At 52.3% G+C, this 22,397-nt stretch overlaps 1 protein-coding gene across 2 annotated transcripts; it reads left to right on the top strand.

Annotated features, from left to right (window-relative positions):
- The first annotated feature begins 402 nt into the window (after window positions 1–402).
- Tns4 (tensin 4) lies at window positions 403–22,119 on the top strand. 2 transcript variants are annotated; one of them, XM_057776925.1, is made up of 13 exons: window positions 403–465; window positions 3,328–3,847; window positions 9,226–9,598; window positions 10,995–11,422; window positions 12,949–13,035; window positions 13,344–13,469; window positions 14,573–14,665; window positions 14,813–14,890; window positions 16,367–16,438; window positions 17,184–17,352; window positions 17,916–17,984; window positions 18,206–18,232; window positions 19,648–22,119. In XM_057776925.1, exons 2-13 carry the CDS (start codon window positions 3,421–3,423, stop codon window positions 19,787–19,789), a joined length of 2,091 nt encoding a protein of 696 aa, XP_057632908.1. In that variant the 5' UTR covers window positions 403–465; window positions 3,328–3,420; the 3' UTR covers window positions 19,790–22,119. The 2 variants fall into 2 exon arrangements, with proteins under 2 accessions (XP_057632908.1, XP_057632907.1); XM_057776924.1 differs by having other exon boundaries at window positions 10,992–11,422.
- The last annotated feature ends 278 nt before the right edge of the window (window positions 22,120–22,397 follow it).

The following is a 22,397-nucleotide window of genomic DNA, read 5'->3' as shown; positions in this document are numbered from 1 at the left end:
GAAGCTCCCCTTCTCACTGTCTCCGTCAACCCATTGTTTCCTTCTGCCACCACAAGGTGAAAGAGGAAGCCCGCAGCACACCTTGGTCTGGGCATCCTCCTGACCACGTGGTACACGGAAAGGGCCAAGCTGGGAACTTGGGGCCCCCTACACACACCCTAACCGGCGCCTGCCAGGCCAGCCCTCCATTCAACTCCCACTCCCCACCCCCGCCCACCTCCGCAACACACACAGACCCCTCCCAGCCTGTGGCTGCCCCACCTGGATTGTTAGAACACCTTTGGGGCGGGGCTGGCCGCTGTCAAGGCCACGTGTAGGGCCTCAGGGGAGGGAGACGGACGGAGGGCGGGCTGTTCTTAAAGGCGGGTCCTGAGGTTTGCTGGCGCCTGCTGTCCTGTCTTACCTGAGTTCAGCACAGTTTGATCCTGGGAGCCGTAAGTGAGTGCAGCGGGGGGTCGTGAACAGGTAGGTGCCTTTACTTATTGGGGTGTGGGTGGGGGAGCTCAGTCCAGAGCCTAAAGAGATCTAAGGCCGCAGCCGGGGTGCAGGGGTCTCGGTCTTGACCTGGGGTCTTGGACACCTGATTAGCGCCTGGACAGACCCAGGCGTCCTGCCTCCCAGGCAGAGCTCTGAGACTGGCGGGACTAGGAGACTGCCCGCTGTCCCGCAGGCCCTGCCTGCTGCCCTAGGTGAGGCTTCCTGGATCTTGGGGAGGCAAAGGACAATGAGGAGGTAGGCTCAGATAATAGGGTCCTGGGGTTGTGCCCCTGGAGGTCCTTGCCCCGGAATTTTGGGGCGGAGAAGAGAAAGAAACAGAGTTAGAATCTGAAGAGGAGAAGGTAGGAGGGAGCTGTAAATAGGGCAGAGCTAACTGGAATCCTTCCTAAGATACAGGCCTGTGTGTGTGTGTGTGTGTGTGTGTGTGTGTGTGTGTGTGTGTGTGTGTGTGTGCCCAGGCACTCCTCCCTAAGACTTAGAGCTGAAAGGAACCAGCTAGAGAGGTGCACTGGAAGGACCCGGGCTGTGTAGCAACGTCCCAGAGGAGCAGAGGAGCCTGTGTCTGGGACCAGGGGTGACTTGGGAAGGATAAATGAGAACCTGCAGAAGGGCTTCCTGCCCTCCGTGTCTCCTTGGATTCTCAGTACCAGTTGGTTCCAGAATCCCAAAAGGGGCCGAGGTAGGGGAGATCTTACACCTGTGGGAAGAGTGCAGGGTGATCATGGAGGACTGTCAGAGGCAAGAATACCCACCGTGAACTCCCGGACACACACTTGTAGCCTGGGCAAGTCCCTCAGCCTTGCCAGTACTCCCTCCTCACAACTGTTGGGAAATAGGAGTGTCAAGTGTCTTATTATCAGGTCATCATCAGATGGGAAAACCACTGAGATCTGTCTGGAGAGGCACAAAGAGCCTCCGGATGAGCATGTGGGTAATCTCGAGTCCTGGTCTTGGGGGACACTCAGGTTCCAGTGCACTCTGCTCAGTATCCCCAGCTTCCTCTGTAGGCCTGGCAGTGAACCCTGCAAGCTGCGCCTGCTCCCTGGACTCTTGGAGACTATGTGGGAAAAGCTGTGTCTTGCTTGGGCTCTGTGTCCTCAGCTGCCCCCAAGGAAGGAGCTCAGGCCAGCTCCCTTCCACTGCCATTTATAGATATGCTTCCCCACATGGCATCCCCACCCCTGGACCCAGCCAAAAAGTCAGATAACAAAGCCATAGGATTCTGGGGTGAGGAGCAGGGCCAGGCGGGGTGCAGAGAGGCCAGGGTTTTTGTCATTCGGCATATCAGGGCCCCCTCTCTGTGTCCCCTCTGCCTTTGAACTCCATGTGGCTGAAGGAGTTAAGATTACCAAAGTCCAAAGCCTAGATTTAAATCCCAGATCTGAACCCTCTGTTGGTTCCTTTCAGGATTTTGTTGTTTATTCGGTTGGTTGGTTGGATGGGTGGGTGGGTGGTTGGTGGGGGATTGAGACAGGGTCTCATGGGTCTCCAGCTGGCCCTGAACTCTCTGTGTAGCTCCTTATCCTCCTGCCTCTACCTCTCTCTTGCTTGGATCACAGGTGTGTACACCACACCCAATCCCTAAAACTTTATGGACTTTTGTGAGTCTGGGTATCTTCAGGCGCAGAATGGACGGAGGGCAGAGGCTCTGGCAGAATGCCTGGTGCAGTTGTACACGGCATGTTGGCCAGTACCTGGCACCTGATGGGGGTGCTCTGTAGCTGGGAACCCCTTACGAGGGTGTCACACTCCGTAAGCCCCAATTTCTAAGTCATCTCCAGAACTGTCCATTGGTTTCCCATGCATCACATTGTGGCTTCACGCTCTGACACAGGGAGGGAGGCAGCAAGGCTCAGGCTGCCAGAAGGACTAAGGTCAGCACGTTCCTGTCCCACCCAGTTTTCTCACTGGTCTGTCCTAGGACCTTTTACCTCCTCCCCTACACACCAATCTGTGAGAAACAAGTATGTAGCATCAAGGTTAGACAACAGGAAGAACTTTTCACAGGAAGGAGATAGCAAGTTAGGGCATTTCTTTTTCTGCATGAGCCCTGGGGGGAGTGACTGTCATCTGACCCTATCACTCCCCAGTGTCTCTCTCTTACCTCTTGAGTTTCAGAAGAGTCTAGCTAGCCCACCTGCCCCACCTGCCCATCCAGCCCCAGCACCTCTGTTTCCTGGATACCTTTGACTTCCCATCTGGCCGCTGGGCCTTTGCACACGCCACACGCTGCTTTGAACACTACCTTGCCTCCTCATTCTTACCTGCCATGCTCAGCTAGCTCCCTCTTTTCTGCTTTGTATGTCTCCTTCCTTCTCCACAGAAGTCCTCCCTGACCTTTTCAGTGGGGCCATGGAATCTCCTTCGTGTCCCTTCCCCCTGTATCTCTGCTCTTTTCATTGCAAAATGGGACAGTAGTGGTGCCTACCTCATCAGGTTGTTACAGCAACTTGAAGGGGTTTTTTGTGCAACTCTCGGAGCCTCTGAACGTAGTGGTTCCTCATACACATCAGCTCACATCCGTTTAGAAATACACGCATGACATGGTAAGTGATTGGCAATCATCCCTTTCAGTCACTTAACCGTCACTTGCATAGGCTTAGACCTACCAGACATTGTCCTAAGCATATGATTAAGGCTAGCTCATTTGTCAAATGAAGGACCTAAGATGGGGAAAAAATTACTTCCTTTGTCCAAACTTACACAGTGAGTGTCAGAGCCAGGAAACCAACTGGGCCTTTAACTGAATGAGATGCTTTGTTCTTCACTAAGGACCCAGGCAAAGGCTTCACCTACAGACGGCACTCAGATCCCACCCTCCTCTTTCAGGTCCTTGGAGCTCTTGGGAGCAGGCTATAACTCTGGGGTAGAAGTGAGGCTGATCAGAAGCCAGAGGTAAACCACTGGACTCACGGACGCATCATGTCCAGCTCCCTGCTGGCTGGAGGTCATGTGGTCAGCTTGACTCCCCACGAAGAATCCAGGATGGCCCTGCACCCAAGCTCCAACCCCAGCCTCCCAGCACTGTGTCCTTACTACACCACAGAGAGCTGGGGAACCCAGCCCCTGATGGCCCCCACCCTCTGCAAAGGCACCTCCAGCAGGTTCCAGCCTGCTCGGCAAGCAGAAGCCAAAGCTCACTGCCCCCTGCAGCACCCTAAGGAGCAGGCCTCAGGGACCTCACAGGACCTCGACTCCTGCATTGACTTCTCACTGGAGACCCTCAACCAGATGATCCTGGAACTAGACCCCACCTTCCAGTTGCTTCCCTCTGGGACTGCTGGTCCCCAGGCTGAGCAAGCCAGCAGCATCACTTCAAGGAGCAAGAAGGAGGAACCTGAAGCGTTAGGTAAGGATTTGGGGGCACAAGCAAGAAGGGAACTGGGAGACAGAACTCAAGCGAATAGGGGCTCTTCTACGAAATTTGAGGTGCAGGGGTTCTTGTCCTGTGGGAAGTACAATGAGCCCTACACAAACTTCTGACCTTTCTGATTTCTCTGCTGTATAAGTACAGATTTCCCTCACCAACCAACTCTGCCTGGTCCCTGAGTTTGGAAACTGGTAGACTCTAGTTTCAGGTGGTTTTTATGAGAACTCAGATGTGCTAGTCCAGGTAAGCAGCTTCCACAATGAGGTGCACATAGTAAGAGCTTCCTAAGTGCAGAGTCCCTGTACCTTACTTGAGCTCTTGATGTTTCTCTTTATTTGGTTTGGTCCCATAAAATTATTCTAGGATTTCTAGATGGTCCCCGATCCCTGCTTAGGGGAACATCTCTTGAGAGAGGCCCAAGATGGATGGGACGAGAGGGAGGCAGGACAGAAGAAGTAGGATGCTGATTCCCTGTGGGAAACACAAGTCCCAGTCGGAAGCTTCTGCCCATTTCCACGGTGTAAATTCTCCCAATTCTGAGCTACTGACAGGACGTCACCGAGCGTACGACTGAAAGTGAAGTAGTCCTGCTCTGTAGAACAGCACTACACATCAGAGGCCATAGTGGCACACACCTGGATGCTCACTCAGCACGGGGGGGAGGGGGAGTCGTGAGTTTTAGGCTAGCCTGCACTACATAGCAAGGCCCTGTCTCCAAGTTGTCGGGGAGGGAGTTTTTAAAGTAGGAGGGGTTTTTAAAGCTGGGAATGTAATTCAGTGATAACCTAAACTGCCCTCAGCACAAAAGAAATAAAATCTCACTGTACCAATACAATAACCATAAAATCTCAGAGCCTGCATTATAGTAAGAGAGTGCAGATGTGTGGGTTTTGGGTGTGTCTGACCTTCTGTATTACACACATATATTTTCGTTTTTTTATTCTTTTAAATCTTCTGGAGACAAGAGTCTGTGTAACCCAGCCTAGGTCTTACCACTCCACCTCCCCCTCCTGAACACCGCAACTGGCCAGCTTTCGTTTTGAATGTAAGCTATTTCACTATCAGTTTGCAGAGTGCAGCTGCCAATAATGGCCAAGTTCAGCAACCAGCTAGACAACATCAGAAGCCTGCAGTCTCCAGCTTGTAACAAGCTGGTACAGGCTGACACCAGCACACACAGCCAGGGGAATCTGGGAAGCCCTGGGTGCTGATTCGGTTCCCCATACTTAAAACATCTCAAGGGTATTCTGGGAGTGAGGGAACAGCAGAGGCATCCATAAGCAGATGGAAAGGTCAGGTCCCCGGGGGTCAGATAGCAAGAATAGGGGGTGCACACAGAAGCCAGGCTAGCATCCACTTCCTGAGCATTTGCTGCATGCTAGACCCTGTCTCTCTGCTGAGTGCCTTCTCATGTAGCCCAGGCTGGCCTCAATCATGCCAGGTAGCCCAGGATAACCTTAAATTTCTCATATCCTCCTGCCTCCTCTTCCCAAGCGCTAGGATTACAGATATGTACTGCCGTGATTGACTTGTATGGAATTTTCCTATCCTACCCCACTGAGAGGAGAATTTGACTCCACTGTACAGATGAAAAACTAAGTTAACATGGGCTTGAATAAGGAACCTGTTTAGCCTGACCCCTGGGTTCAGGCTGACCTGATGCAAGCTATTGACCTCACCTCTATGTCTTTGATTCCTCATCTATAAAATGGACAAAATAAAGAGTTCCTACCTCCAAGAGTACAGCGATTAAGAGAAAGGATTTGTTGCCTGTTTGTCACAAGTCTTGGTGAGCCATGGTAGAGTGGGGAATTGCCTGTACAGCCAGCCCCAGGGCAGTTTAGATTCTGAGATAGAAGTCGGCACAGCACCCAAGCCCTCTGGCACCCATCAGGGGATCCTGGCCCCCACTGCTTCCCCTCTTCCTCCCAAGCCTATTACAGCAGCAGCCTTCTGCTGCTGAAGGCCAGTCATGGGCACAGCACTGCGGGGAAGTGCTTTAGACCTAATTACCGTTGGCAGGAGCCAGCCCAGGGTTTTAATGTTCATGCCCCAAGGCAGGGATTCCACCTGGCCAAGACCAGTTGGGGCAAGATCAGTATTAGGAGTCCGCATGTATAGGGTGGGGTGCAGGGTAGACACCGCTGAAGGTTTGGTGAAGAGCAGATGGCTGTCAAGGCAGTGGTTTCCATCCTCAGATTGTCCGAGGACAGCCCGCCACCCAAAGCATGGGTCCATCCAACTTTGGGGAACAAAGGGTACAGAAAGATTGGTGGTGGCCAGAAGGTCCTTATTGCCCTCTGCCATGCCACTACCTCCTCCTCCTCCTTTTCTTTAAATAAAAAAACAAAGTCTTGCTCTTTAGTCCAGGCTAACCAGCAACCAGGCAGCCTCCTACCCCAGTCTCTAAAGATCTGGACCACAGGCACCCTCATCTCCAACCCCTACTCAAATGCTTCTCACACATACCTCAGAACTCCTTCCCCCTAAAACATCAGGGTCAGCACCCCCTCAAGGGGCTGGTCTTCCTTTACCAAGAGTGGCAGATGCCACACCGCAGGCCTGCTATGCCCATCTCAGCCTCCCCAATCCCTCCAGTGGGCCCCTGTTGCTGGCGAGAAGGATTTCACGGTCCAGGACACTGCCGAGAATTCTGAGTGAGATCCCTTATATCTTCACATCCTCAGCGTGGATTCTATCCCCCCCCCCAACTCGCCCACACACCCTGGTGCCATCCCATCCATCCTCCGAGGCACCCTGTCATCAGGAAGCAGCAGAGGCTCGCCTCCTCACTTGGTAAAGCTGAAGCCACCCTCTCGTGACTCCCTAGACACAGCTGAATAGATTGTTCGTGGAGATTAGCTCCTAGGATGTATAGTCCCTGCAGCTGCCCTGAAGGAAATCACAGGGGTCTTTTTCTATAGATGTGTTAGCTGAGGATGAGGAAGGAAGCCATGGTCCTACCAAGTGGCAGATCAGGCTGTTTCGAATCCTTAAAGCCCTTGTTTTTGTCTGTCTCCTTAAACTGGAGTTTGCTTAGAGGAAGCCGACAGGCTTCTCTTCTAAAATGCACCCCCCCCCCGCACTTCTCTGAAACTCTGTCAGTACCCCCTTCCTTGCCTCCTGTTCACCTCTCTTTATACTCCTCCTTCAGAGTCACCACCCCAGAGGGATCCTGGCTCCTAGACCCAAACACCATCTCCCTTATCCTCTCTACGACCTCCCACCCCATCCTTGGATCAGGTCCCCACATTTCATTTTCCAGCAGTTTCTGCCAGGCAAGGCTGTTTGCCAGTCCCAAGGGCAGGCTGTTTAATAACTGTCTCTCCTCCCCCCACCCACATGCCCTCCCTTCACCGGCCAGGCCTGCGGCTGGCGCCTACATCCACCCTACACTGCCGGGACTTGCCCCATAGGCCTGTAAACAGCGGCTGCACCCCAGGGATGGGGTGGGAGCCTCCACCTCCCCAACCATATCCACCTCAGGACAAGGAGTAGGGGGTGAGTCACAGCACAGGCCCCTCCCACTCTGCTCAGCTCCCAGGCAAGGTCTTAGATACTTTTATGACCCATGAAGTTGGGAGTTAGAAGCCTCACCAGGTCAGGAGACCCACACCAGAGCAGACAAACACCAGGAAGGCCTTAGAATGGGATCCCAAAGAGTTCCTCTTGTCCTAGAAGAGGCCACAAACACAGCTCAGGGGCAGAAATTGGGGCCCTCCACTCCTTTAGTTCTGTGACATTGGACAACTCACTCAGCCTAGCTGAACCTTGAGTTCTTATTGGTTACACAGGGATCAATAGCATTTTAATAGAGCTGCCGTAACAGGACAAGTTATGCTATGTTGCATGCTAGCAATTGCCTGTCTTTGGCAAAAGTGATGCAAGAAACCCCAACTCCTACTTCCACGTAATCTCCAACCCCAGTTACCTCCTCTGTAAAACCAATGTCTGGCCTACCCAAGGGCCATGCTGAGGGTTAGCGGTGGTTATGGGCATAAACGGTATAAAGTCTTTATAAAAATAGAAGCTAGCCAGTTGGTGGTTGTGCACACCTTTAATCCCAGCACTTGGGAGGCAGAGGCAGGCGGATTTCTGTGAGTTCAAGGCCAGCCTGGTCTACATAGTGAGTTCTAGGACAGCCAGGACTGTTACACAGAGAAACCCTGTCTCAAAAAAAATCAATCAATTAATAAATAAATACAAAAATAGATGCTGGGGCTCGGGGTGCAACTCAGTAAAAGGCCTTGCCTAGCATTCATGAAGCCCTGGGATCTATCCCCAGTACTCCAGGTGACACATAAAAACTAGATGCAGTGGCTTCTACCTGTGTTCACTGAGAAAGTAAAGACAAGATTATCAGAATCAGTTCAAGGCTATCCTGGGCTACGCAAGGAGTTTGGGGGCTAGATTGTATCTCAAAAGGTTTTGGTTCGGTTTGGTTTTCAAGACAGGGTTTCTCTGTGTAACAGCCTTGGATATCCTGGAACTCTGTAGAGCAGGCTGGCCTTGAACTCAGAGGGATCTGTCTGCCTCTGCCTCCCAACTGCTGGGATTAAAAGGGTGGATCATCACCGCCACCCCACAATTATTTTTAAATGAAGGAAAGGAACTTGCCAGCCTCTTGGAAAAATCCATGTCACTCTCACAGCCCTTTGAGAGCCTACAGTGCAGTTTCCCGAGTCCCCTCTGTCGCTCCATTCTCTTAAGCCAAAGATCCCCATTTCAGCTAGTGAGGGGCTCCCACTGAGGTGTTCCCAAGAGCAGCTGGTAGGGAATGCTCTTTCTGTGAGGAGTTCTGCCACGAACCAGGCTCCATTCATCTGTGTTTTCTCCTGGCACCACCCTAGAGGGCTGGATCTAGATCTCCGCTTTGCAGAAAAGGAAAGTGAGGCCTGGAAAGTTACTCGGTGCCTCCTGGCTAGCAAGAGGTAACGTCAAGATTCCCGCCCAAGTTTGTGTGGCTGCAAAGCCAGGCTGTCTCTGCATCCCCTGAACCAGCAAGCCCGAGTCAGCCCACCAGCCCTGTGCATCTAATAGAATGCCCTCTTCCTCCCAGGATCCCGGGTTCAGGCACCACGGGCTCATGGGAAGGAGCCATGAGTACCCAGGGCAGGCTGGACTCCACAGTTTTGAACAGGGGAGGGATGAGCTGTTTTTAGTAAACTGAGTGCTCTCCAGGGCCCTACCCTAATTTCCAGCCTGGGAAACCATGGATAGGATTCGTGACCCTCTAGAGGGGGGGACAGCTTGTGCACCCCAGTTTCCACCACCTTTGCCAGATAGTGCTCCACCCATCAATTCTCTGACTCCTGGCTCTCACCAATGCTTTCTTTCTCCCCTCACCTCCAACAAAGATATAAAGTACATCGAAGTGACCTCCACCAGATCAAGATGCTTCGACGGTCCCCAACGCTGCTCCAGCCCGTGTGTCACTCCACCCTTTGGCTCCCCACGCAACGGCAGCCTCCTTTTCTCCAGAGACATTCCCCGAGAGACTCGAAGCAGCAGCGAGAGCCTCATCTTCTCTGGGAACCAGGGCAGGGGTCCCTCTCCCCACACCCCATCTTCCCTTAGCAGTTCCAGCTCTGGCCAGGAGAGCAGGGCCTCAGGCTCCCCACTGGCCACTCCTCCAGGTTGGGAGAAAGGGCCACGGGCCCCACAGCGGGGCAGCAGGGTCTCTGTGCTGTCAGCCAGCCCCACGTCAGATGTCAGCTATGTATTTGGAAGGTAAGTTCATAACGTTGCATGCATGGTGACACACATGAGCACAGACACACACATAACAGAAGGGCACTCTGTTCTGTGGGCAAAATGTACGGCCGTCAAGAATAGAAGAATACACATTGTCTGGGCTGTGGTGGAGCACTCCTTTAATCCCAACACTTAGAAGGCAGGGGTAGATGGATCTCTGTGAGTTCAAAGCCAGCCTGATCTACAGAGCTAGTTCCGGGACATCCAGGGCTACACAGAGAAACCCTGTCTAGGAAAAGAAAGAAAAAAAAATACATGTCTTTTCTACCATCACAGCCATTTCTATCTCAAATTCCCCTCAAAGCATTCAGATCATAATTCAGTGTCCTGAACTCATGACTTCCACTGACCTTTTGAGAATAGAGTACCACGTTAATGAGACTCACCTGTCTTCTTCCCAGCCCCCACATGACCCATCTGGAGGAAGGGTCATTAAAATTCGGGGGTGGGACCTGGAGAGGGAGCTCAATGGTTAAGAGCACTGCCTGCTCTGGCTTAGGACCCGGATTCAGTTCCCAGCCCCCACACTGCAGTTCACAATCGTCTGTTACTCCGGTCCTGGGAGATCCAGTGCCCTCCTCTGACCCTCCACAATCACTGTCCACACACAGCACACAGGCACACACACAGGCGAGACCCTCGCACACATAAAATAAGTAATTATTGAAAAAAATAATAAATAAATCTCAGGAGTATAAACAGACTTGGGGGCCTGAGATGAAACATCCGTGCCACTGACAAAACCAGGTAGGAGGCTCCAACCCCCTGGGCAGGGATCCCAGGTCACTGATCTTAGGCCTCACAGTCAAATCACACAACAGCCCATCCTGCTCCAGGATAACCAAACCACAAGACCTCAGTCCCACACACCAACTCCAAAGGCATTGGCCATGGCGGTCCCAGCCATGGGAACCAGGGATCCACCACCATGCTTGCTGGCCTAGCGGTGTAGTCTCCTCCAGCTAGAACCTTGCCCCGCGCCAGCCACAGGCATGTCCGGCCAGGTGCAGCAAGCAGCCTCTCTGCAGGCCTTTTGAGAGTGCTGGGGCATGGAGGTCCTCCTGTCTGTGATGGTTCTGTCAGATCAGCCTGACTGGGAAAGCAGGGGAAACCCAGGCCAACGTAACTGCTGGAGGTTAAACCCACCGGTCAGCTTAAATGGCAAAAGGTCCCCCGGTTCTAGGAAGGTTCTATACACTGTTGCACCCTTGAAATTCAGATGGGGTACTTTTTGCTCTGGGTTTGGGGTGAGTGTATATGCTCTATTTGAACCCAGACAGGAACCCCCAGATTGGCTAGATTCCAGAACATAGCTCTGGTCCCCAGTCACCACCCGACACCCTAATACTCCATCTGCTTTCTTCTGCAGCAGCCAGTCCCTCCCACACTCAAGCTTCTCCAGTTATCAGTCGTCTTCGCGATCCTTGGCGAGTCCAGCCAGCTCCTCTTCCAGCCTCCACAGCCTGGAGCGAGGGTCCCCGTGTGTGAGACCTGATGATGCCCAGGCTCCCAGCAACCCAATACCGAACATGGGCCAGCCCCAAGCAGCCTACTGTCCTCCAGTAGCCAAGGAGCAGGCCGGCAGTTGCCCCCCTTCTGTCACCAACTCCATGGTGGACGTACCCATTGTGCTAATCAATGGGTGCCCAGAACCACAGCCTCCCCCAGCCCGGCAGACACCAGGACACCAGGGCTCTGTCCAGCCTTGGGCTGCATCTCCCAGCCACCCCTGTCGGGCTACCGAGAGCCACAGCCAGACTCTGCCAGATGGTCCTGGTCCTGTCGCTGCATCCCCAGACGGTACGTTGTAATCCATCACCTTTAGCATCGGAGGATTTAGTTAAGAGGACTAGTCAAAGACCAAGGGGACTGGGCAACAGGCAGTTAACATTTTTATCGACTGACTACGGCAATGTTGGTGCACCAAGCGTTGTGCCAGGGTGTGAGGATACACAAATGGGCACAGTTTAGAAAGAGTGACTCAACCCAAGACCTCCCATAGAGTAGGATCCTTGCAGAGGTATAGACGCTTCATAGGTGACAGATGAAGGAGTGGATTAGGCAGCTTGGAGACTGGAGGAGATGACATTGAAGCTAGCCAGCACCCAGAGGAAGGGATAAAAGGCATTCCTTGCAGGGATAACTGTGACCTCATAGCTAGGGCAATGTGCCCGCACAGCAAGGAAACTTGTGGGATGTTAGGTGCAGGTCACTGGGAATAGTGGCAGATTGTGGTAGAGTGGCAGAGGCCAAACTAAAAAGTGGGTTGTACTCTTTTAACAACAAGGGCCATTTTACTCTTTAGACAATAAGAAACTGAAGCAGGGAAGAGGATGTGGGGTCAGCAGTGCAAACACAAGGGTTCAGCATGGAAGCTGCCTGGCAGGAGGGTTATGAGACTGGAACCAGGGCTGGGCAGCTGGGGTAAGAGAGGAAACAGAACCAGGCAACCCTCAGGCAATCTGAACAAGATGCGTGGTGACTAACTGGCTAACCCCAGGAGAACCAGAGAGTATATCAGTCTTCGCTCTGACGTTCATGGATGACAAGACCATACAGGGGCAAGTGGGGAATGGAGACAAGGCATTCCAACACAGATGGCTAAAAACCACAAAATAGCAAACACCCTTCTTCCCAGAGCCTGTGACTATAGACATCCAAAGAACTCAAAGCAGTAAACACAAGTTCAGCTGGAGCACCCTTGGGGTACACACCTCCCGTGAGCAGGGACCCAAGGACTTAGTCCCAGACTCTCCTCCCTCAGCTAACAGGAGAAAATGGCGCCTCAGCCAGGCCTTTCAAACAGTAAACTCATCTACTACTGGGGGGCCCCCATGTGCCACAAAGCACATGTGAAGGTCAAAGTACTTTTTTAAGTGGGTCAACTCCTTTCACCTTTATGTGAGTCCAGAGGATCAAACTCAGGTTGTCAGGCCCGCATGCCAAGAAGTATGACCCGCTGAGCTATTCTGCCAACTCTATTTCCAGCTTTTGTGATAGCTGGCTTTGACCACAATGCAATCCTCCTGTCTCAGCTTCTCAACTTCTGGAATGACAGCCATGAACCACCACCTGGCTTTATGGGGTGTTAGGGATCGAATCCAAGGCCTCATGTGTGCTAGGCAAGCACTCTATCCACTGAGCCACAGCTCTGGTGGGGTTTTCCTCTTTAGGCTATGTAGAAAGACCCTGGTGATGGCTCAGAAAGGACGAATGGAATCGGATCCCTGGAAAGAGGAGCAGGACAGGTCTCCAGCATTCTCCCCAGTTGTCTCTCGGCCACCCTCTACCCAGTTGACAGGGTGCCCTTCTCTGCCTGTCTCCAGGTGCTGCCAAGGGCATGCAGCCCACCATGAAGTTTGTGATGGACACATCCAAATACTGGTTTAAGCCAAGCATTACTCGAGAGCAAGGTAAGGTCAGCACTGTATTTTAGGGGACTAGTGTCCCTGTAACTATGTCTGGCAAGTACTATGCAGCAGGAAGATGGGACCTTGGGTCACGGTGGTTAGGAAGGTGGCAAATAGTAGCCCGTGGAAGGGTGGGTGACCTGCTGGCCTTATTAGGAATTAGGAAGTAAGCAAAACCTGCAGAAAGTAGACAGGAACAAGGATTTCCTGGGGACAGAAGGTTGTGTGACTTCTCTGGGAGGACTCTGTGGGGATGGGCAGAGAGAGTGTACATACAGAGTGAATCAGCCTCTAACCAAACACTGTTCCAGCAATTGATCTGTTGAGGAAGGAGAAGCCAGGTGCTTTCGTCATCAGGGACAGTTCCTCCTACCGGGGCTCCTTCGGCCTTGCCCTGAAGGTACAGGAGACGCCAGCTTCTACCCCAAACCGACCAGGTACGTACCTTTTGCTTGATCACCTCAGAGTCCTCACCATGGTGGACTCTGTCCCAGTCTGACAGTGACAATCAGGATGACTCCCAGGAAGAGAGTCCTGGCTCTCCCAGCTGCCCTCCAACACCTAGGCACCATGAGGAGCATCTCTGAGTGGCGGAGATGCCCTGCCTCCTCAAATTCCCTGTTCCACCCTTTAAGGATGGAGGAGGAGAAAGGTCCCAGCCTCTCCTCAGGCTGCTGTCTTCTGAGCACTTCTGTCTAGCCTGGACTTATCTCCAGGAGCCTAATATGACTAATGTATGCGTGGGCTTATCACAATCCCAATATCTTATCGTTCTTGTAATAACTTACCACGTGTTCAATAGCTCATCCTGCTGGGCGGTGCCCTTTGATCCCAGCACTCAGGAGGCAGAGGCAGGCGGATCTCTGTGAGTTCGAGGACAGCCTGGTCTACAGAGCGAGTTCTAGAACAGCCAGGGCTACCCAGAAACTCTGTCTTGTTAAAAAAACAAATAGCTCATCCTGTGTGAGAGAGTTTATCACATATGTAACTGCTAATCACATGTGTGTGATAGCGTGTTTGCTATCCTATGATCTCATGGGCTTATCTGGTAACTCAGCACACACATCTCTCAGGGGTCTGCCGCATGCCAGACCCTGTGTAAGAACTAGACATGTAGGGAACTCACTCCCCTGCAGAAACCACCTCTTTGGGGAGTTTAGGTGAGAACAAAGAATGACCATGCTACAAGGTCCCAGGGTAACAGGGCAGGTGTTGGTTTTCAAGGAAGCTTCAAAGAGCCTCCCACAGTCCAAATGGAGGAGGAAGCTGTGGTTGGTGAGGTCAAAGGGCACTCTGCTGCCTGTCGAAGCTGCCTTGTTCCTGCAGGAAGGAGCTGATGGAAAATAATGGCACCTGGGATAGGCTGAGCGAAGGCACTGCCACTTTGGAGCCCATGAACACGGCTTCCTAGGTGCAGCCTCACAGGGAGGCAGAGGCTCCTGCGAACCTCAGAAGGATCTGGAAGAAGTGGGCGGGGTCCTGTGGGCCAGGCTTTGGCTAACATGGAGCTCTGAAACAAAATCCTTCCTTTTTTGTCCAGGTGAGGACAGCACTGACCTTATACGTCACTTCCTGGTGGAGTCTTCAGCCAAAGGGGTGCATCTGAAAGGAGCAGATGAGGAGCCCTACTTTGGTAAGCCTCCACAGCCTCCCTAGCCTCCCCAGCCTCCTCAGCCTCCACCCTCCCCAGTCTCCAGGCCTCCAGGACATGGTCTCCTGCACTGTGAAGGGGGCTGGGAAAGCCCTATTTACTTACTCAGGGATTCCTGCCCCTTTGCAGGGAGCCTCTCTGCCTTCGTGTGTCAACACTCCATCATGGCCCTGGCCCTGCCCTGCAAACTCACCATCCCACACAAAGGTAGGTGCTGGGTCAGCCCTGTGGGCTCTTACTAAAAGTGGCTACCGAAGTGGCTACTTCAACCTTGTTTATGACTTATTTTAGGGTCAGTATGACAAGTGCCTGATCTGGACTAGGTCCATGTCTCTCCATTTCACATTTAAGGATGTCGGCTCCTCCGAGCCCCCAGTGCCCAGTACCCACCACACACACACAAATAAGAACTTGTTTTTATTTTTTTGTTTTTGGTTATTTGTTGGGGTTTGGGGTTTTTTTTGTTGTTGTTGTTTTTGTTTTGTTGTTGTTGTTGTTGTTTGTTTTTGTTTTTGTTTTCGAGACAGGGTTTCTCTGTGTAGCCTTGGCTGTCCCGGAACTCACTTTGTAGACCAGGCTGGCCTCGACTCACAGAGATCCGCCTGCCTCTGCCTCCCAAGTGCTGGGATTAAAGGCATATGCCACCCCTGCCCTTCAAGAACAACTGTCTTTTAGACATACCCAAAATGTCAGCACCCAGATTCAATGAGATTGTTCAGGCCAGGCATACCCCACAGTGCCTGGCCCGGAACAGACCTCAGAGCAGCGGTTCTTACCTGTGGGTCGTGACCCCTGCAGGGGTGAGGAGGGGTCAGATAAACCTTTCACCGGGGTTGCATGCCAGATATTTACATTATGATTCATTACAGTAGCAAAATTACAGTTACGAAGTAGCAATGAAAATAATGTTGTCGTTGAGGTCACCACAGCATAGGAAACTGTATTAAAGGGTCACAGCATTAGGAAGGTGGCATTAGGTCACTGGCTTAGAAAGCAATCTAACAGTCTGGTATTATTCCCCCACACATACCGCCCCCACCACCCTTATAACCCATACGTAAGCAATGAGGCTGTGGTCTTTCCCTTTGGCTCCAGCACTTGGAAGGCTAAGGCAAGGTGACCAGGGACTTGAGACTACACAGTGAGTTCCGGTCCAGTCAGCTCTATATAATAAGACTGATAAAAAGAAGACAGAAAGGAAAAGAGGAAAGGGTGGTGGAGGGTCCACAGGCCCACAGCTCAGTTCAACAGCCTCACCCACAGCTTTCAGCCCCCTAGGAGCTCCCAGACCCAGGGGGTCATCTCAGTTGTGCAGGAGGAAGGTGGAGCAGGTGCAGGAAGAGCCCTAAACAAGCGATAGAGACACAGCACCCCTACTCCGCATAGAAGAGGATGGGGGGCAGGGTCCAAAAGAAGAGGTCAGGGGCTTGTGAGGACAGGGTCAGAGCAGCAGGCCCAGACCTGGGAGGCTGGCAGGGAGAGGTGGGAAGGGATCAAAAGGCTCGCAAGCTAGGCAAAGTGGTCCTCGTGGCTCTAATTGAGGCAATCGCACCTGGCTTCCCAGCCTGTCACTTCCTGGAGATGGGGGCGGCTGTGGGAGGTGTTCAAAGGGATTCTTGCCGGCTGCTCCCCCTGAGAGAGATCCACTCGCTCTTCCTTCTCCCCTGGGGCGTCTCTGTTCAGAACTTGGAGGCGCAGAACCAGCACTGGACTCCCCCACGCATGGCCAGACCTCTTGCCTGAAGATATCAGCTGGTGAGTGGTATAGGGGAGGCACCGCATTCACCGCACCCTGGAGACCACTTCCCAGCCCCATGAACACACAGGCACACAGACTCACACAAGCCCACACATGCTTCCTATTACTGCTTTGTTTCTGCAGCCTTAACAGCCCACGGCACACCCCCTCCTCGGCCTCATAAACCAAGGAGATGAGAGGCTGCCGCTGTGGGCCAGTGGGGAGGAAAGAGGACTGGGCACGGGGGAGGGGGAGGGAGGCAGGGGAGGGTTCTGGTAAGCCAACACTCGTGCACATATTGTACACACATCTGTAATAGTGTCTCTCTGTGTTTGAGATTCCTGCCCTGGGGGTGGTCTCCAGGTCTGGATCCTCTGTTAGGGGAATGGGGGGGGGATGAGGTCTGAATCTTAAGGGTTTCAATGTTCCCAACTTCCAGAGGCCAAGCATCTATTAGCACTCAGTGGCGGCTCCTACTTTGTGACCCCCTCCCCCTAAGCACAGTGGCTCCCCTCCTCCTGTTCTTTCTCTCTCTCCCTATTCTCACCAAAGGGTGGGTGGGTGGATCATAGGTAGAGGAAAAGAAGTTCTGGTTACCCTCGGACCCCTAGTCTGTTTGGTGGCTCTCAGAGGGTCCCTCTGGATTCCTAAAGAAAAGAGGCATTCCCTCTGCCCTGTTCCTGTCCCTGGACCCGAGCCCAGTGATCCATACACATTGTAAGACCCTGGCTACAGACCCCTCTTAATATCTGCATCCCATAGGCTGCCACACCCTGTACCTGAGCTCGGTGAGCGTGGAGACCCTGAGCGGAGCCCTGGCTGTGCAGAAGGCCATCTCAGTCACCTTGGAGAGGGATGTCCTCCCCACACCTACTGTGGTCCATTTCAAAGTCACTGAACAGGGCATCACTCTGACAGATGTCCAGAGAAAGTAAGGGCCTCTCCTAGCTCCTGGGCTGCAAGGCTAACAACAGAGCAGCATTGGAGGGAAGGTGGGAGACAGGGATCAGCACCCCAAATGGAAAGGGCTAGCAAATGCTGGGTGATACCAGACAAGGTCCCTGCCTTCCCTAGGCCTCCGTCTTTGGAACCAACAGGGTTTAAGTTAGGCAGTTTTCATTGGGTGCTGATTAAATCTGTATATAGGCCAGACACTAATGACTCCTCAGACCGTGCAATGAGCTCGCCCCAGGACTTGGAGACTCAACCTAGCCAAAGCCTTCCCCAATTTAACCAGGCAAGAGTAGACCAAGCTGTAACTCCTGGCCTCACAAAATGAATGCCATGGGGGTGGGTGGAGAAGACCCCAGTAGAAGAGCATACGGCAGATCTATTCCATGGGAGGGGAAAGTGAGGGAGAAACCATGACGGGTTGTAAGAGTCCTACTGGGACAGCACGTGTGAGCTTCGGGGGACCCAGAAATTCTGAGATGGGGGGGCATGGCGTAGGAATAGACCCTCCTCAGCCTGACTTTTCTTCCTGCATCCACCCAGGTTGTTTTTCCGACGCCACTACCCACTCGCCACCCTCCGCTTCTGTGGAATGGACCCTGAGCAACGGAAGTAAGTTCAAGGCCGAGTTAAGCTAAAAAGGCCGCTCCAGGCCTAGCTGCCTTCCACGGTACCTGGATTGAAATAGCAGAGGTGGCCTGTGAACCCTAAGAGGTCAGGGATCAGGCCAGGCCGGGTATGGCAGAGGTGGAAACATGATTCCCACTGTTTATCAGTCCTGAGGAGCAGGGCAGAGCCCCGTCACTCACTCCTGTTGTGTCCCTTTCTTTCAGGTGGCAGAAGTACTGCAAAGCTTCCAGGTAAGCCCCTCCCACCATTCAGTGGCTCTAAGAGGTGGCCCTGTGCCAGGGTTCCAGACCTGACAGAAAGAGGGCAAGCCAGGTTTGGCAGCACATACCTGTAATCCCAGAATTTAGGAGTCTGAGGCAGGAGGATTATTATGAATTCGAGGCCAGTTCCAGCTAGCATCGTCTATGTAGTCAGTTCCAGACCATACATAATGAAACCCTATTGTAGGCGGAGGAGGGTTCTGTCCTGCGAGCCAGCTCCCAAATAACCACACAGAGACTTATTATTAACTGCAAATGCTCAACCAATAGCTTAGGCTTGTTACTAACTAGCTCTCACAACTTAAATTAACCCATATTTATTAATTCACATGTTGCCACATGCTCATGGCTTATTACCTCATTCTCTACACATCCTGCTTCCTCTGCCTCTGGCTGGTGACTCAGCCCTTCTTCCCAGCATTCTCCCAGCTTGACTCTCCCACTTAATCTCTTCCTGCCTAGCTATTGGCCAGTGAGCTCTTTATTAAATCAATGAGAACAACACATCTTCACAGTGTACAAGAGGATTATTCCACAGCACCATATCTCAATAGAAATAAAGGAAGGAGGGGAGGGAGGGAGAGAGGGTGAGAAGAAGAGAGGAAGGAAGGAAGGAAGGAAGGAAGGAAGGAAGGAAGGAAGGAAGGAAGGAAGGAAGGAAGGAAGGGTGTTTTCCATTTTGGTCTTAGGAGCCATTGTGGTATGGCTCTTATGAGATCCCCCAATCTAGAGCCCGAGGTATTGTACCAGAGGCACAGTTGTATATCAGAGCTGTAGGGATGATTATTAAGTACATCCTTGCCCCAATGGAGATTCCAAATCTTATCTTCAGGAAACCCCGTTCAAAATGGAGACCCAGAGTCTGAAATAAATGCTTGCCCAGTTGGCCAAGGGAGGCACCTTCTTCCTTTAGCTGCCCCATTAAAAGGAGGTACTGAAGTGCTGGGGAGGTGACCCAGTGAGGAAAGTATCACTCAAGTATGAGGACATGAGGTCAGAACCCATATGAAAAGTCAACCAATATGCCTATAACTCCAGTGCTGGGGAGGCAGAGACAAGCGGATCCCTGGTGCTCATTGGCTGGCCAGCCTAGCCAATGGGTGAGCTCTAGATTCAGTGAGAAACCTTGTCTCAAAATTAGTAGAGAGCAATTGAGGAAGACATCCAACACCAACCTCCACACATGAATAGACACATGCCATGTTCCTGCAAACAAGTACATACCACACACACACAAGACGCAGTACACAAGACACTGCAGTCAGCTAGCTTGGGAGAAGCAGTGAGGTGCAAGCTGAGTGTCCTCCCTCCCCTTCCAACACCCCCCTCAGCATGAGGCCTCTCCTCCCTAGCCCACATCCCCACAGACTGTCTTCTCTCACCAGGATCTTTGGGTTTGTGGCCAAGAGCCAGACGGAGACACAAGAGAACGTGTGCCACCTCTTCGCAGAGTACGAAGCAGTCCAGCCAGCTCTCCAGGTCATCAGCCTGGTGACTGCTCTGCTGCAGGATGCAGACAGGGTATAGGAGAAGGGAGCTGCCTATGGGCCTTCTCTGACATCTCAAGAGCCATGCCGCTGTGGCCACATCGACAGACTTGACTGTCGGACCTGAGGACAGAGCAAGTTGAAGCTTTTGAGCCTGCTGTGACATTCAGCAGTAACCTTCACACAATTCTTGGGCCTCAGGCTCTTCAATTATATATAAAGAGACCCATCCTCAAGAAAAACTGTCCCTTGGAGACTCAGCTGGGAATCTTCAGTGTGTTCCTCCATGCTGCTGAAGCCCACCCACATCCAAGACTCCCTGCGTAAAAATTGCCTGCAACGACACTCTGGCTTCATCAGCTTGAACTCTCCCTATGTGGCAGATTGAGCCAGAGACCTATGACCCCTGCAAACGGCAAACAGCAGGTGCTGGGTCAGAACTCGTAGGCTCCCTGGCTGGAAGCCGGTGATGGTGGGTGCAGTTTGGGGACAGGTTCGATTTCCCTCACACCTGTCCCTTCCCTGCTGGCCCAGGATTCTTTTGTTTTCAAGAGATGGAAAGGTTTGGGGGTTGTGAATGTAACTCAGTTGCTAGAGGGTTTGCCTGACAAGGACAAGGGCAGTGGTGAGTGCTAAAAATCCCAGCACTTGAAGAGGCAGGGAGATCAGAAGTTCAGGGTCATTCTTAGCTACATAGTGAGTTTAGGTCAGTCTATGCTACATGAGACCTTGTTGAGGGAAAGAGAAAGAAGCAGAGAGAGAGAGAGGAGAGGAGAGGAGAGGAGAGGAGAGGAGAGGAGAGGGAAAGAGAGAGAGGGGGAGAGGGAAAGAGAGAGAGAGAGGAGAGAGAGAGAGAGAGAGAGAGAGAGAGAGAGAGAGAGAGAGAGAGAGAGAGAGAGAGAAAGTTTAGTTTTCATGAATCTCACCCAATGAGCATCACAGCCTTCACCTGCAAAGACCACACTCCCAATTCAGATCGGGGGGAACCACTCCAAGAAGCAGCTGCCGTGGGAAGAGGGTTTCAAAATGGGCAGGTGCCTGCAAGGTCCACAATCTATGATGGAGAGGAGACAGGGTCAAGGGCCTCAGCCAGAGCAGACCTGTCAGCACAGTGCGTGTAGCCTATAGCGCAACACATTTCAGCTTGCTTTGGGGGACCCATCAGATGCTGTCAGAGTCGAGTCTGAGCACAGAACGGAGTGAGTTTTCGTACCCTCGCTGCTTCTGCTTTGCGATCAAGGTTGTCAGCATAGTCCTCTCTAATGCAGTATTTAAAACGTTCTCACATCTGGAGATCTGGGCATTGCAGTCTGATCAACTCCTAGCCATCTGGTGGAACTTTCTGGATTCCTCTGATTTTAGGTATAATTTGCCAAGGCCTTGGGATCTTTTTCCCAAGGGCAGGCTAGGAAAGTCCCTGGCCTCTGCAGTTACAAACTTGGGCTCTTGTCTAGTTGGTCAACTGCTCTGTGATGTTGGCCCAGGATTCTGAAGGCTAGCTTGACTGTGCCTGTGGGGCTAGCTTAGTAGAAGACCCTTGTCCCCATGGTCAGAAAAGTCTCGGCAGTGCTCACATTCTTAATGTGTAATCCGTCCTTCCCAATATATTACAGATGAATATCACCCCCCATCTTGGCTTTCAATTTCTTGATAAGCATGTGCCCCAGAAGAGGTATCACAGCTGCCTGGCATTGCTCTCATAACCTACATCTGGTGGATGGGAAAGAGAGACCCTGTTGCTTTAGTACAGATAGAGGTGTATTTCCCTGCCCCAACTCCATTCTTGCTGGGTCCTCCAGGTCCAACACACACACACTCTGTGGCATCACCAGCCTTACAAACACAAGGGGGCAGCAGAGAGTCAAGAATACAAAGAGGCAGCGTCTCTAGCTGGTTGGAGAAGTTGGGCTCTTTCCCTCCCACATTCAAGACTGCCCTGCAAAAACTCTGCTTCCAGCCTGCCGGCCTCCTTAGGAGACTATGCCATGGCATGCAATGGGACACTCACAGAAGCCCGCTGTAACTCAATGTGGAGCAAGTGTCTATCCTCTCCTGTCATCAGCCTACAGAGCACCATTGTCCTTGGCCAAGGTCAGACCTGAGGGATTATGAGTTCAACTCAGGAAAAGCAAATCGGTCAGGGAGTGCAGGGGTGGAGTGGGGAGGGTGCTAGGCTCACATTGCAGGCTAAGACTGGCCCTCCCAGCATGAGATCGGGCTCCGTTCGTTCCACCCATTCCAGGATTAGTGGGAAGAGTCCTCCATACATCCTGTGTACTTCGTGGAAAATAAAGTTTCTTTGTATAATAGCTGGTCCTGGACATCCAGAGCTATCTCCTGAGTGCTGAGCAGAGAAGGGCACCCAGCAGAACAGAGTGTGACCATATGTCTGCATTGCCCACCGAGGCCAGAAGAGGGTGTTGAAACTCCCCTGGATAGATAGTTGTGAGCCACTGTGTAGTGCTGGGAATCGAACCCAGGTCCTCTTGAAGAGCAGCCGGTGCTCCGAATCACTGAGTAGTCTCTCCAGCCCCCAGGGAAGGGGATTTTTTTTCTGTTTTTGTGGTCATTGTTAGAGTGTGTGGGTGTGTGAACTCGGGCATGTATGGGTACGTGCGTGCCATCGTGTATGTATGAAGGTCAGAAGA

The sequence above is a fragment of the Chionomys nivalis genome, chromosome 7 (assembly GCF_950005125.1).
Source record: "Chionomys nivalis chromosome 7, mChiNiv1.1, whole genome shotgun sequence".
NCBI lineage: Eukaryota > Metazoa > Chordata > Mammalia > Rodentia > Cricetidae > Chionomys > Chionomys nivalis.
The sequence above is the reverse complement of the archived record's forward strand: the minus strand, read 5'-3'. Positions and strand labels throughout refer to the sequence as shown.